This window comes from Melitaea cinxia, chromosome 28 (assembly GCF_905220565.1).
Source record: "Melitaea cinxia chromosome 28, ilMelCinx1.1, whole genome shotgun sequence".
NCBI classification, from domain to species: Eukaryota; Metazoa; Arthropoda; class Insecta; order Lepidoptera; family Nymphalidae; genus Melitaea; species Melitaea cinxia.
Genome location: NC_059421.1, coordinates 5,279,760 through 5,294,700, shown reverse-complemented (window position 1 = coordinate 5,294,700; position 14,941 = coordinate 5,279,760). Strand labels below are relative to the sequence as shown.

At 35.8% G+C, this 14,941-nt stretch overlaps 1 protein-coding gene and 1 long non-coding RNA gene across 2 annotated transcripts; one reads left to right on the top strand and one right to left on the bottom strand.

The window, feature by feature from the left end:
- Positions 1 to 3,718: 3,718 nt before the first annotated feature.
- LOC123667438 lies at positions 3,719 to 6,481 on the bottom strand. Its single transcript, XM_045601336.1, has one exon. The coding sequence runs from the start codon at positions 6,479 to 6,481 to the stop codon at positions 3,719 to 3,721; it is 2,763 nt and encodes a 920-aa protein (XP_045457292.1).
- A 131-nt stretch (positions 6,482 to 6,612) lies between these two features.
- LOC123667637 lies at positions 6,613 to 8,220 on the top strand. Its single transcript, XR_006745470.1, has 3 exons — positions 6,613 to 6,675; positions 6,829 to 6,879; positions 8,149 to 8,220. It is a non-coding gene; the product is annotated as an uncharacterized LOC123667637 (long non-coding RNA).
- The last annotated feature ends 6,721 nt before the right edge of the window (positions 8,221 to 14,941 follow it).

The following is a 14,941-nucleotide window of genomic DNA, read 5'->3' as shown; positions in this document are numbered from 1 at the left end:
TATAAGACAAAATTATTAACAACCTGTTATTATATTGTATATTGTGAACAAATCCTTACATTACGCAGATAATACGGTTGACTTATTACTTACAGAAAAAGCAAATGTTCGCCTTACTTTATTAGCTAGAATCATCTCACAAGACTAAGGAAATACGAAACCTTCATAAAGATAATTCCATAAAAATATTATCTCAATACTTGTTTTTACCCGAATACAGCAAAGCTAAATGGGGGGTTATAATTTTTGCAGTCTATGTATGTATGTATGAATGTATGTGTGTTCATCTGTTCCCGAATATCTCCCAAACTACTTGTCATATTTAGACAACTAGGTATCATTAGAAGCGTCTTAACTATCCGCTAGTTATAGACTATATATATGGTATCACGTTATATTAAATGTGGCGACCTATATAGGTTATAAAGTGACGTACTAATTTTTGACGTGACAACGTCTAATAAATCGATGAACGCCGGGTGCATGCACGAAAAAGGATGATTCATTGTCCCGTTACTCTCATTGTACGCTTGCGCCGCATCTATCTCCCTTCCGCTCGATTGGCCTTATGCATCCGAGGAGATGTTTAGTTATGAAGTTATCACGTTAAACCATCGTCTGTAAAACAACTTTACAGACAAGCAATTTTTTTTTCCTAATCAGGTCTTAGTTTTTAACTTTCTATTGTCTCATTTTATTATAATAATACTGTATCCTGTGGTATGTATTATATGAGGTACATTATGACATATTTACGTACGTATACACGTGTGAGTAAATTTATGTTTCGTTTGTGTGAATATATGACAGCAATGTTCGTTATTCGTTTTCTTGTCATGATGGTGAATGAGGTGAGGTGAATCCAAATAACCAGTATTTTTTTATTTATATATATATAAATATCACATGTTTTGCAATGAAGGAATCATAATAAGAATTAAATTAATTCTGAAAATTAATTAGTCGCAGACTTAATTTCATGGAAATTATATTTTGTTTCTTTAACAAACAAAAAAAAAGTTAGCAGCTTTTTGTTTTTCTAACAATGGGATTGTCCATAATAGTTTACTTCATACATTTCCTGGAATCGAAGATAATAATATAAACTGCCAAGTTATTACGTAACTAGTAATAGGTAAGCGGAAATTTTCAACACAAAAGCGATAACTAAGCGTGCGATATTATTGCGAGTAGCGTGAAATCTTTAGATTAAAATATTAGTATTTAATTATGACTACTTTACATATTGGTGATGGTTTCAAACCAAACCATTATTACATTAATAGCGATTGTTAATTGTCATTTTATATCGGAATGTAAAGAATTGATTATACACTTCAGCCTGTAATATCCCACAGCTGGGCATAGGCTTATTTCCTCATGTAGGAGAAGGATCAGAGATCTTCTTAATCCATAACGCTGATCCAATACGGATTAAAAAATAATTGACTGTGTTATATTTAAGCGATTTGGTTATTAATTGTTTCTTTGGTTTTTTACGCGTTTTTGTATTTATATTATTTATAAAATTAATTGGATAATCCATAATCATAAATTATAATGAATCAACAACAAGCCCAGCCCGGAGATTGGTTACGGGATGACCATGATTGCTGTGAAGTATCCGAAAAATCGAGCTTCTAAAAAACATAGTAAAAAACACAATAAACCGCGATAAAATCCGAAAAAGTTGTTTTATTATAATGAGTGAAATTCGCGTAAACATTAGAAAACAATACATAATCATAAACTTCCAAAAACATAATAAATAAAATGTTCACATAACACAAGTAACATAGTATGCAACATATATAACATATATGTAATAAATCCGTACTTTTTATGATACAATTTCCGTCTTAACCCGCAATAAGGTTTTATACTTTTCTAATAAATGTTGTATCAAACCGTGTCAGATATTAAGCATTAACATAAAGTGCGGAGTTAAATCAAATATTTTCTTTGACAAGACAAACGCAAAGTTACCAAAGGTCTTTTAGCGTAAAGAAATTCTGATTTCCAAGTCAGTTGGCTTTTACTTAACGAAATCGTGTGGAGATTGTGGATGGCTTGAGTTTTATTTGAGTGTGTTGTATTTTGTGAATGTTGAATGCTTGGCTGTGTTTTATACGTCTTATATAGGTATCATAATGTTGTAATGCTAAAAGGTTTTCTTTTGAATGAAAGAACCTAGCTAGCTTATTAATAAATAAAAAATACTTTTTTTTTATAACAACCGCCCTTTTTTTTGTTATCGCAGGGGAACCCATTTACGGGTGATATCCAGGACGCCCGGGTAGGCAGTCCTAGCCCGTATGTCGGCTTCAACACTTGGGGGTGCACTACCGACCAAACCCCTGCGGGAGCCTTCAGCCCTTTTAATTGGAGGGTCTCGGATCTGCAAGCAACAGGATCCATCCAGCGACAGGCTGGCCTCGGCGAAAAGGCCAGACTTCTCCTCCATGGGGACTGTCCGGCTCACCTCTGAACAATCCCGACGATTATAATAACCGCCCTGGTGTAGGTACGAGTAGTCGCCTAAAACATCGACGGTTTGCAGGTTCGATTCTCGCTCGGGGTGGTATTTGAATTTGTACAATATATCTTTCCGGTTTGGATGTATGTCCTAGTGAGTCTCACCACCGTGTCTCGGAGAGCACGAGAAAGAGGCTCATCAGTGGGATGTTACAGGCTGAATGAAAATAATATAAGGAGTTCATCTCTTAAATATATTATGTAGATTTTTTTTTAGTTAGTTACGTTACAAAGGTACATTTTATTAAATTAAATGTGCGAGGGGAGGAATAATAATGACAATAAATGCGTGAATCTAAGCTATTTCAAAAATAAAACTCCCCACTCTTGCCAGTTCCATTCTTAAAACAAAATTCAAAGAACTTAAACTTAATTTTTTCTAACCGTCCTGAAGCTAGTTTTAACCCTTGATATACCCGGTGACTTCATACATACACAATTTACCTGGTGGGGTCCCCTGGACTCCCGGAAAAAAATGGTAATTTTAACATGAAATAAATACTTTTTTAAATAAAAATGCTTCTTATATTTATTTATTATATATTTGGTCTAATAATAGCATAAGTTTTTACTTAAAATTATACAATGACAGCCTTTAATTAAGGAACTTCTAGAATATGGCACTTTTTGTAATAAAATTACGAGACCTAACTTCTAGTCTCAACATTTCAAAAACAAAACAATTTTTCAAAGTAAATTTTTAAGAAATATAACAAAAACATAATAAATTTTTATAAAAAGCAAAAAAAGATGTACAAGACTGTAGTACTTAGCGACCACGCTAGTTCACCCTGAGAACTTTCAGCTCCCTCTGGCGTCTCAATAAAACTACCAGTGTTTTGATGTGAGGAATTAAACTTTAATGAATGATAATCAATATTCCACTAATAAAATCAGTACCGAACATAAACGCAATATTTGACTAAATAAATTTACACGGCACAAAGATAGCGCGATCTAACAGACAATCAACGCCATCTGTGTTTTGTTCCACAAAGCAATAATTAAACATACATTGAACATACCGCCCACCATAAGGACAGTGATGTCCTTATAGAGAGCCGCTAACCATGAGGACAGTGATGTCCTTGTAAAGAACCGCCCACCATGGGCACTTTAAATGTTACAATAATAGACAAAAACTTATAAAACTAATTACAGCAAATTAACAATATACTTAAATTTATTTTTCAATTGGCAAAATACATAGTTTTGATGTTGGCCTTTTTAATACAGTGTTTTTATTCGTCTTAATCGTGACTACCCGAACAACGTTGTCCAAACCTGGGTGAGTATCAATAATTCTACCATATAACCATCTGCAAGGAGGCAAACCATCCTCCTTTACTACTACAATATCACCAACGGCAGGTGATGAAGATGGAGTCGCCCATTTATATCTGTGTAGGAATTTGGTTAGATATTCCTGAGACCATTTTCGCCAAAAAGATTGAAGCATTCGTTGTGTATACTGCCACCTTCGAAGAGACGCTACTCCATCGTGCTCGTAATTATAGTCGGGTGGTGTAACCAAGGATTCGCCCACAAGAAAATGAGCTGGTGTCAGAACCTCAACATTCGGATCGTCAGTAACACCACAAAGTGGCCTAGAATTTAAACATGCCTCGATTTGTGCCAAGACTGTCGACATCTCTTCAAAAGTTAGAGTAGAATCGCCGATTACCCTTTTTAAGTGGAATTTGACGGACCTTACACCAGCTTCCCACAAACCGCCGAAATTAGGTGAATGGGGAGGGATAAAATGCCAGTTTGTTCCATTTATAGCCAATGATTCCGCTACCTCCTTAAATATTCCTGCAGCTTCAGAAGCGAACATTTTCTTTAGTTCTGCAGCTGCCCCCGTGAAACTAGTTCCATTGTCGCTCCAGATATCTTGGCAATGGCCTCTGCGAGCAACAAACCGTTTAAAAGCTTGTAAGAAAGCTTGAGCGGTGAGGTCGCTTACAACTACTAAATGTATGGCCCTTGTGGACATACAGACAAACAAACATATGTATCCTTTATAAGAGTGATGTCCCCGACCCTTAGAAGTTCTTAAGTGAATGGGACCCGCGTAATCCACTCCGCTGCGTTTGAACGGACGACATGGTGTGGATCTGGCTGTAGGAAGCTGTCCCATCATTTGATTTTTGGTGATAGCAGCATTTTTTACACAGGTTATGCAATTTCTTGTGGTAGCCTTTACTAGCTGTTTTGCCCCTAAAATCCAGTATTTGGATTGCAAAAAATTCAACACCAATTGATGTCCCCCATGTAATGTACATTTATGTGCGTTTTCAACAATTAGTTTCGACAAACTAGATGTCCGTGGCAACAGAATTGGGTGTTTTCTCTCCCTGCTTAAATTGGATTGCTCCAATCTGCCCCCAACTCGTAATAATTGTTTCTCATCGAGAAACGGATTTAAAGAAAAGAGTTTGCTTTTCTTACTTAAAGTCTTATTTTGATATATTGCAGACAATTCTTCCTTAAAGTATTCCTGTTGAACAAATCGAATGCACACCTCTAGCGCTGCGGCTAATTCTTCGCTCGAAAGGTAAGTGGTTTCAATATCTTTGGATCGTTTAGTCTTAGCAATGAAACGACGACAATAAGCTATAACTCGAGTTAATCTCGTAAGAGAAGAAAACCTCTCAATGAAAGGAGTGTTAACTACAGCACAATGTGTCTTTACTGCCTCTAAGTCAGTGCTAATATCCTTAGGTTTCGCATATTGTATTGTACCTTCAGTAAGAAATTCAGGTCCCTTTAACCACAATTCATTATGTGTTAATTCAGAAGGTTGTAAACCTCTTGAGGCGCAGTCTGCTGGATTCTGTTTGGATATTACATGTGCCCATTGATGTGAGTCCAATGAACATAAAATTTCGGAAACGCGGTTAGCGATGAACACTTTCCATCGACTGGGATGGCTGTTGAGCCACGCAAGAACGATTGTTGAATCAGTCCATGCATGCAGATTTGCCTTCGGAATATTCATGACCTCAGCTACTTCTAAAATCAATCTGGTAAGTAGAACGGCACCACATAATTCCAGCCTTGGAATAGACACCTGCTTGACTGGGGCTACCTTTGTTTTTGCTGCAATAAGTGAGCTGTGAATAAAACCGTTTGGATTAATTACACGAATGCAAATAACTGCTGCATAGGCCATCTTGGAGGCATCACAAAATCCATGCAATTCCACCGTGGTATTATTAGAAGTAGTACCCAACCATCTAGGTAAGCGAAACTCTGATAACCCTTTTAACTTATCACGGTAAGTGATCCATTCGTCCATTAAGTTTGTGGGCACTATCTCATCCCAAGTCAACCCGGCCAACCATAGCTTTTGAATCATTGCTTTTGCTAGTACAATGGTTGGCGCTATCCAACCCAACGGATCGTATAGACGTGCCACATCAGCTAATATTTTTCTTTTTGTTACAGGTTGCTGCATCTCTGGAAGATTCACCGAGTACACGAAGGAGTCACTGCTGCGGTCCCAGGTAATTCCTAATATTTTTAATACATTATCTAGTTTAAGATGTATTCCTTCTATTGTTTCTTCATTACTATTTACCCCCTTTATGCTTTCTAACATTGTATTGCTATTGCTTGACCATTTATGTAATTTAAAACCACCCTTGCTCAACATAGCATTCATCTCGTTGTATAACTTAAGCCCTTGCTCTACAGATTCGCATCCACTCAACAGATCGTCAACGTAAAAATCATTTAAAGTCACCTTTGCTGCTAAAGGGTAATTGATGCCTTCATCGATTGCAACTTGCTGAAGTGCTTTTATTGCAAGATATGGTGCAGAAGCCGTGCCAAATGTAACAGTAAGAAGTCTGAAAATTCTGTCTTCACCTGATTTATTATCCTTCCAGATTATACGCTGAAAATCAACGTGCTCTCTTGCTACATTGACCATCCGGTACATCTTCTCAATGTCAGCTACTAGGCAAATAGGATGTATCCTCCAACGCATCAAAATGTGCCGTAGATCTGGTTGAAGACTTGGGCCTATCAACAAGCAATCATTTAATGAAACCTCATTTTTCCCCTTTGCAGATGCATCAAATACAACCCTTAGCTTCGTGGTATCCTTATCATCTCGCACTACTGCGTGATGAGGTAAGTAAACTGCATTTGACACCTTTTCTTCCGATATAGGTACTGGTTCCATATGACCATGATGTAAGTACTCTTCCATTACTGCTTCATATTTATTACAAAATTCTAAATTTGATTTTAATCTTAATTTTAATTTCTGCCATCTTTTTTCAGCTATATCCCGAGAAGAACTACGTTTACAATCTGGGTCATCTGTTTTAAAGGGTAAGTGAACTACATATCTACCGTCTTCATTCCTTTTAGTAGTACTATTAAATAGTTTTTCGCAAATTAGTTCCTCGTCTGACATTGTTTGGTGCTTTGTTAGTTCCAAGTCCGACTCCAATTCCCAAAAACGTTTGAGCATATCATTCTCGTCCGTCCGACAGTGAAAAGTTTTATGTTCATTTAATTTGATATCTCTATCTGCTGCCTTTATCTCACCAGACACAATCCATCCAAAAGATGTACATTGCGCTACCGGTGAACCCTGAGGACCCCTTTTAATACCTTCTCGAATTACCTTGCCGTAAACCTCAGCACCCAATAAAATATCAATTTTATTAGGTGTGCGATAATTCGGATCTGCCAACTCTATCTCAAGAGTTTCGAGCCATTCCAATATATCTAGCTTCCTACTTGGTAGAAGACTAGTGATTGTTTTTAAAACATAAGCCTTCACATTGATGTCATAAGATGGGTCAACCAAGGATTTGAGATTTATTAACACCATTGTTTTTGGAGATAATTTATTATCACCTCCTAGCACCGATACATGTTCTGTTATGGGTATTTTCCTTAATCCCAGGTACTGAACAGTTGCTTCTGTAACAAACGATGCCTGTGATCCTTGATCCAACAACGCTCTAATAATAACATGTTCTCCAGTCTTCGACGCGGCCTTGACTAACGCAGTAGCCAACAATACTTGACTACGAGCTTGTTCTGTAGAAAATAATGTGGCTAATGGAGTCGAATTTCCCGCTACGTGTACGGGTGTTTCAACTTTCGAACACGATGAAGTAACCTCTCTAGGCGGCAGTGTATCACTATTCTTTGTACTGACGGGGTTTGTCTCAGCAGTACCTTTATTACTTGGATGCAATAGGGAATGGTGTTGCCCTTTGCATATGCGACATGTTTTTAAGTTTCGACAAAATTTTGCTGAATGGTTCCCTCCCAAGCAATTGAAACATAAGTTATTGTTATGGACAAAATTGCGTCGAGCTTCTACAGTTTCTCGAGAAAAAAGATTACAATTTATAATACTATGATTATTATCCTTACAAAATGCACACTGACTTTTAAATGAAGAAGCATGAAAAGTCTTAAGCGTATTTACTTTAGAAGTATTATTACTGTTATTTTGGACATTAATATTTCGATTTACAGGTGTTGTTTTTGAGTCTAAAAACTCTAAAGCACGATAACGGTTGGTTAGAAATTCTGTAAATTGTTTAAATGTAGGTAATTCATCAGAAGTGTTGTTATTAGTTACAGAGAATTCCCACTGCTTTCTGGACTCCGGATCGAGTTTCAAGGTAAGTATGTGAATAATAATGATATCCCAGGTACTTACGTCTATGCCCAAGTTAGTCAGTGAACTCAAACAATCATTTGTAGTATCAATTAAATTTTTTAAACCATAACACGATTCACATGTAATGTTTTTTTGACTTAATAAACGTTTTAGAATAAAGTGCGACAAGTATTTTTTGTTATTATATCTAGAATTAAGTAAAGACCAACATCTCTCATAATTTGAATCCGCTATGGGTATTTGTCTCAGAAGCTGTTCGGCTTCACCGGACAAATATCCTTTCAGATAGTGCATCTTCTGAACATTATCTAATTGACTATTGGAATGGACAAGTGAAACAAAAAGATCTCTAAAAGTAGTCCATTCTGAATACTGACCGCTAAATGTTGGAATAACTATTCGCGGCAATTTTATATTAAAACTAGGAACATTTACATTAGAATTATCCTTACTGGTACCTTGTAAAGATGAAAAAGCAAGTTTTAAGATAGTTTTGTATTCAAGATATAAATTTTCAATGTTTCCTATGATATCCTCATTGAAATATGGTTCGGTTAACCCTTTGGACATATTAATGATATTACTATGATTATCATTAATTTGAGACCAAAACCCATCCAAAACTTCCATTCTAGTTTCGAGATATTGTTTATTTATACGATCTTTGGGAGACTTTTTATAGTTATTTAAAGCCTTCGACATTCGATCATAAAGATTCATCTGCACTTTAATTAAATTCTCCATTTCAAGTTGATTTGCTGTAATAAACTAAACAAACAATATCCCACTGAGACCCTTATGAAGTTTAAATGCACAGAACAAATTACAAATGTCCAAAGACACTAAGTTAATGACTAAAAATTTTACAAGTGTTTTAACAATTAGAATATTTAACAAAATCGGGCATAGGTTCCCCGTCTCAACCACATTTATAACTTAAACTAATTACACTAAGTTCTATTCTACTGTAAATTTACTAAGTTAAATTTCTCTTATAAATAAAGTTCAAATTCACCATAACAATTTTAAACTAACGATTGTCTTTGCAAATCTTCAAAGTTGTAGCACTAATGAATTTAAGGTTTAATTTAGCTTGAAAGTTTTAAATAATTGAAATTTTAAATCACTCACAGTTTTTCCGATGATAACTTCAATGGACTGTATACTTTACGCGTCACGCGGCTTCGTCCCTCGTTCCACTTCCTTCCTTTTCACCTCTCCTCTCCTGACAGGCGCGATCTCCAAGCGCCGTCCGCTGTAGCCTGTTTGCAATCCCATGCAACTCGCTGCTGCTGATGATGACCAGTTGCACAAGCGATCCACTTGTCCGGTCATCCGATATGGCAAAAAGGCACGATACTGTCGTGTGCTAGACCGACTAATTCCTCAACATCCGTCTCGAAGAACCATGTACAAGACTGTAGTACTTAGCGACCACGCTAGTTCACCCTGAGAACTTTCAGCTCCCTCTGGCGTCTCAATAAAACTACCAGTGTTTTGATGTGAGGAATTAAACTTTAATGAATGATAATCAATATTCCACTAATAAAATCAGTACCGAACATAAACGCAATATTTGACTAAATAAATTTACACGGCACAAAGATAGCGCGATCTAACAGACAATCAACGCCATCTGTGTTTTGTTCCACAAAGCAATAATTAAACATACATTGAACAAAGAACATGGCCCGAACAAAAACAAAAAACGTGCAAGACCTTTTAGTCACGGTTGGTGACACAGTCATTGCATATTTTTTTGCACAGCTAAGGCACACAGGCTTAGTACAACTATGGCAAATATATGCAGTTTTCCTTTTTAGACGCGGTGGACACAGGTGACAATACTTTCTCTCATTTCGGGGCAGTTTCTACTCATTATTGCTCTCTACAGGTAAGTGAAGTGGAGTTGGAGTGCCTGTTATCTCCGAAATGATAACGCGTAACTGCCGAGGAAGTTTGGTATTATATTATACAATCTACTTTTTAGATTGCTTTCATCGAGTTCGGTTGTAATAGCTTTGATGAAATCGAGACAAGATAATTTAGAGTTGTGGTCTCAGAGCTTGCAGTCATCCTCGGATTCAGACACCACCTCGTTAGGTTCTAGTCTCCTAGGCTGGTTCAACGCTATATTTTGTTGATCCTCACCATCACCATCCGTGTCGCTGTCACTTACTTGTGCGAGCCAGTTGTTTATTACAGACTCAGCACCATCGTCAAATACGTTTATCGTACTGTGAGACACCATTATATCATCTGAAAAAAACAACAGTAAAAATACTGTAAATAGGCTAAAACAATAATAAATAAATATAAGATAGATATGTATATAGGTACTAGATAATAGATATAATACTTATATTCTTTTTTTTTGTAAATATATACTTATAATACATAGTAAACACCCAGACAAACACAAACGCTAATGTTCATCACAGTAACATTAATACCCCGGTGGAGTCCCACGGACTCCACTAGCGTGATTACTTACCGATCGGAGTCACGTACATCAACGTCCACTCTCCCCCGCGTTCGGTGCGTCACTGTGTGAAGGTACTGGAACGCACAATTTCAAAATCCAAAAACTAACGATTTTATGAGCGCGTAAAGTTTTCAATGGAGTCCCAGGGACCTACCGGGTAAATTAAGGGTTAATCAGTTTTCGAACGAAAAAAGAGAATCCATTCCCGCCGCGACTCGTTCGAAATTCGAAAAAAGAGCGCCGCAATTAGAATTTCGTATTCGTTTCGAGTCAGTCGTCACCAGGCTGTGCTACGGTTAGCACGTTTTAATGAAGTGCATTTAGCAGATGGCGGGCATCGTAACGAATTCAAATTACTTTTACCCTTCTTCATTAAGAGTTTTTTGTCACTGTTTCATTCAGGGACCATTCTGGCTTATCTTGCAGATAAAGACGTTTAATTATCCTTTCACCTTTTATTATATTGACGTTCGTCATACTGTTAATTAAGAGCTCTTGTTCGAATCAGTCAGTGCGGATCTTTTCTTTGATGAAAGTGTCGCTACCTCTTTCATTTTACGTAAGTTAGAACGGTACAGAGAATGAGTTATTAAAGCCTATTGCAAATGATGAACAACTTCGGAATTTCTGTTTTCGCACGAGGAGTTTATTGAAAGTTCGTATAAAATTAATCGTAAATTATTTCTAAGGTATTCATCGAGCAATGGATATTCCATTTTTTATTACTAATTTTTTTAACATTTTTTGTTAAAATATTTCGAACAAAAGATTGGATAGAATAGCAACAAAGCATTTTACGGCTAAACAGTTCCGAGTTTTAAGCTGATTACAAACAAAAGCTTTTCCTATTCAGCTTTAGATAATACCAATAAAAATGTTGATCGTAAAATTTAAATAGACATTTTAACTGCAATAAAACTTCACTCATTTTGTTTACTAAGACAATATGAAAACATTTATTATTATAAATTTATATACTGCAACATACAGTAATGAGTTCCTTGTATATAGAGGAATTTTGCCCAACCATGGGATTACATTAAGTTGCACTTCAGCTTGTAATACACTGCTGGGCCTAGGCCTCTTTCCCCATGTAGGAGAAGGATCAGAGCTTAATCCACCACGCTGCTCCAATGTGGGTTGGCGGATATATTCCCTACTATGAGTAACGATCGTTATAACGTGCTCTCCGAGGCACGGTGGGAAGACAAACAAAGACTAACAACGAGACCGGAAATAAATATTTATATAAACACAAATATCCAATAATTTTTCAGCCATTTTATGCTCAATATTTCAACACTGTTACAAGCGCCATGGTCAAGGTTTACCATAGAAGCAGAGGGTTCAACTAATAAAATGTGTATGAGGCGTAAAAAAACTGACAATACATGATGAAACAAACGGTCGCTAATTTGATTCCTGCTCAATATTTGTGTTAATACGAATATTTTTTCTAGGTCACAAAAATTCTCATCTAACTTTATGGTCAGTGGAAAGGGTTATTTTGTTTCCATAAACACCTGATAACTATCGTTGTACAATATGGAAATTTATTCTAGGTATCGTTGAAAAATCATTAACATGTTAGATTTAGATTAGAATAATAAGCAGGGTAAAGGAATTACCGAATTGTGTTAAATTTTATATCGTTAGCAAGAATCGTGTATTTTTGTTAAAAAAATTATTCTTTGAGCGATTTTTATCTATTTTGGATTTTTATACGCCTAGTTCAGAAAACAAACGCGCGGCATACCTGATATTAAGCGATTACCGTAGCTTATAGAAACCTGCAATACCAGAAGCATCGCAAGGGCGTTGCCAACCCTACCCCAATTCTCTCCACGAGCTCTGGTCACTTTACTTACCAGAGGAAAACAACATGGCTTGAGAGCAGTACTATTTAGCTGTGATCTTCTGTTAGGTCGGCGTACTTCTCCTGAGTTTGAGGATATTTCCTGCTATGTTTAGGATATGAGCTACTTTAAGATATCAACCTGTTAAGTAGGTATTTTGTATCGATACATAAATAGCTAAAATTATAAAGCTGAGTTTGTTCATGTCCTTAAATAGCAGTTATTAAGTCTATTTTTACATTGTTATTCCTCCAAAAGTTGGGAGTTTAATTCTTAAAAAAAAAAAACATAATATACATTGACTAGCACGTTGGCGCAGTTTTAGTGACTCTGTTTTCTGCTCCGGGGGTTGTGGGTTCGATTTCCATCCCGAGTTTGGGTGTAATATATATATTTATTTATATATGTATTATTTATATGTATGTATATCAAAAAAAATATAGCAATACCAGTCGGCTGTTACCTATAGCACAAGCATTAAGTTGCTTACTTTAGGAACAGATGTGAAGTGAACGTGTGTGTATGTTGTAAATATTTATTTATTTATATCAGAGGGTATTTTCATTAAAACAGGCTAAGATTACTAGAGATAGATTATAGCTTTGCTACAAGATTATAATGTAAGTGTAATCGCGTATCTTGTATATATAAGGGAAAGAATGATTTCGATGTTAATGACTAAATTAAAAACTCATGAATATCTTCCTTTCAAAACGGTTATTTCTATTAGCCTCAGCTCATATTTTGCATCACAAGGAAACAAAGCGAATAATTTCAAATAATAAAAAGACACATTTTTCACAATTCCTGCCATCAAGGGTGCCGCGAAATAAAACGATAAAGAAAAAAAAAATCATCAAAACGATCGTTTCGTATTACCGAAAAGTTTTACACAATTGTCGTCTTTAATGTATAATGAATTAGGTGAATATTCCATTGAATATATTTGTCAGATGAAACACGTAATACGGCGCTTCGTTTGTCGGAGTCGTGTAAACTTCTTTTTATGTTCAAACGCGGCTCTCGTAAAGATAGTACGTGATATTTTTGACAACACATCTTTAGGAATTTCGTTGAAATGAAATGTTAAAACATCTGTCGAGTGTTTTAGGTCAAAAGAGATAGCTTTATGCTTAAAGTTTTTAAGGATATAGCTTTGTGATTGTACCGCCTAATTTACTATGTATTTGGCAAATTAGTTGTAACCTTTTGAACTTTGTTTTATAGTTTTTGTGATGGGAACTGAGATGTCTGATAAGCTAGCCTAGAAATGAAATAACATTACTGGTGCAGTAAAACCGGCAGATTCCTACTCGGGCAAGATATTTGTATGTGTACAAATTTTTGTTTCTAGTCTGGGTGTATGCCCTTATAATCGGGTGTGGTCAGTGTATTACGCTTGTTATCGTTAACACCTAATAGCAATTGTTATTTGTTGCAGCGAAATTACCCGCCAATGCACAAAGTATTAATGTATTGAGCTCTATATGGAGATAGAGGCCTCTATTCAGTGGGACCTTACAGCCTGAGTCGATCAATCAACCAATCAAAAGGTGTTCCTGGTATTGTGTGTTGTATCTTGTACACTTAGAACCTATTTTAATGATTATTGATAAAGTTTCAGATAGTTATCTGATATTAATTTTGTATCCAACAGATACAAATTTCCGGTATAAATTGTCTATTTTATAATCTTTACTTTTCTAAACTTTACATCATGTTGAAAGTAAAAATTGTATTTTACCTCACAGATAAGTTTCTGTTAGCTTATCAGCGACTTTATCTAAATGATGTGAAACGGGTTCTTTAGAAGATAGAAATTGTACTCTTATCGGAAAGCTAATACGTTTTCGATCAGTGAAAAAACGAATTTTGTCATATTATTCAAATTCGTATTTATGTGTAATACGAGGAAAGCCTTTATATAGTATAGCCATATGTATAGCATATGAGAATAACTATATACTTCCGATCGTACATTTATTTTTAATTATTCAATAAAAATAAGTCTGTGAACATAAAAGATCAAATGGCTTTTACGAAATAATATTTTTCATATTTGGAAGAAAATTTTATAAGGAAACCAACGAAAATCTTAGCTATAAAATTACATACTTTATAATGCTTCAATTCAATTAATTTATATGAAGTTCTTAATATTAATAACTTTGTTTAATATTTAGTAGACATCCATAAATAAAATAACTTAAATTATATTTTCATTATTAATTTATGACTTAATATTTCTGGATAGCACTGGGTACTTCATCTATTGGCGACGACGAGTCCTGGAAGGCGATGGTCTCCTTCTGCGAGACAGTAATGTCCCAGAAGGAGAACGACGAGCAGATGAGAGAGGGGGGCGCCGACGAGGCCTCCGTCCGCAGGCGATGAACGGGGGTGCGT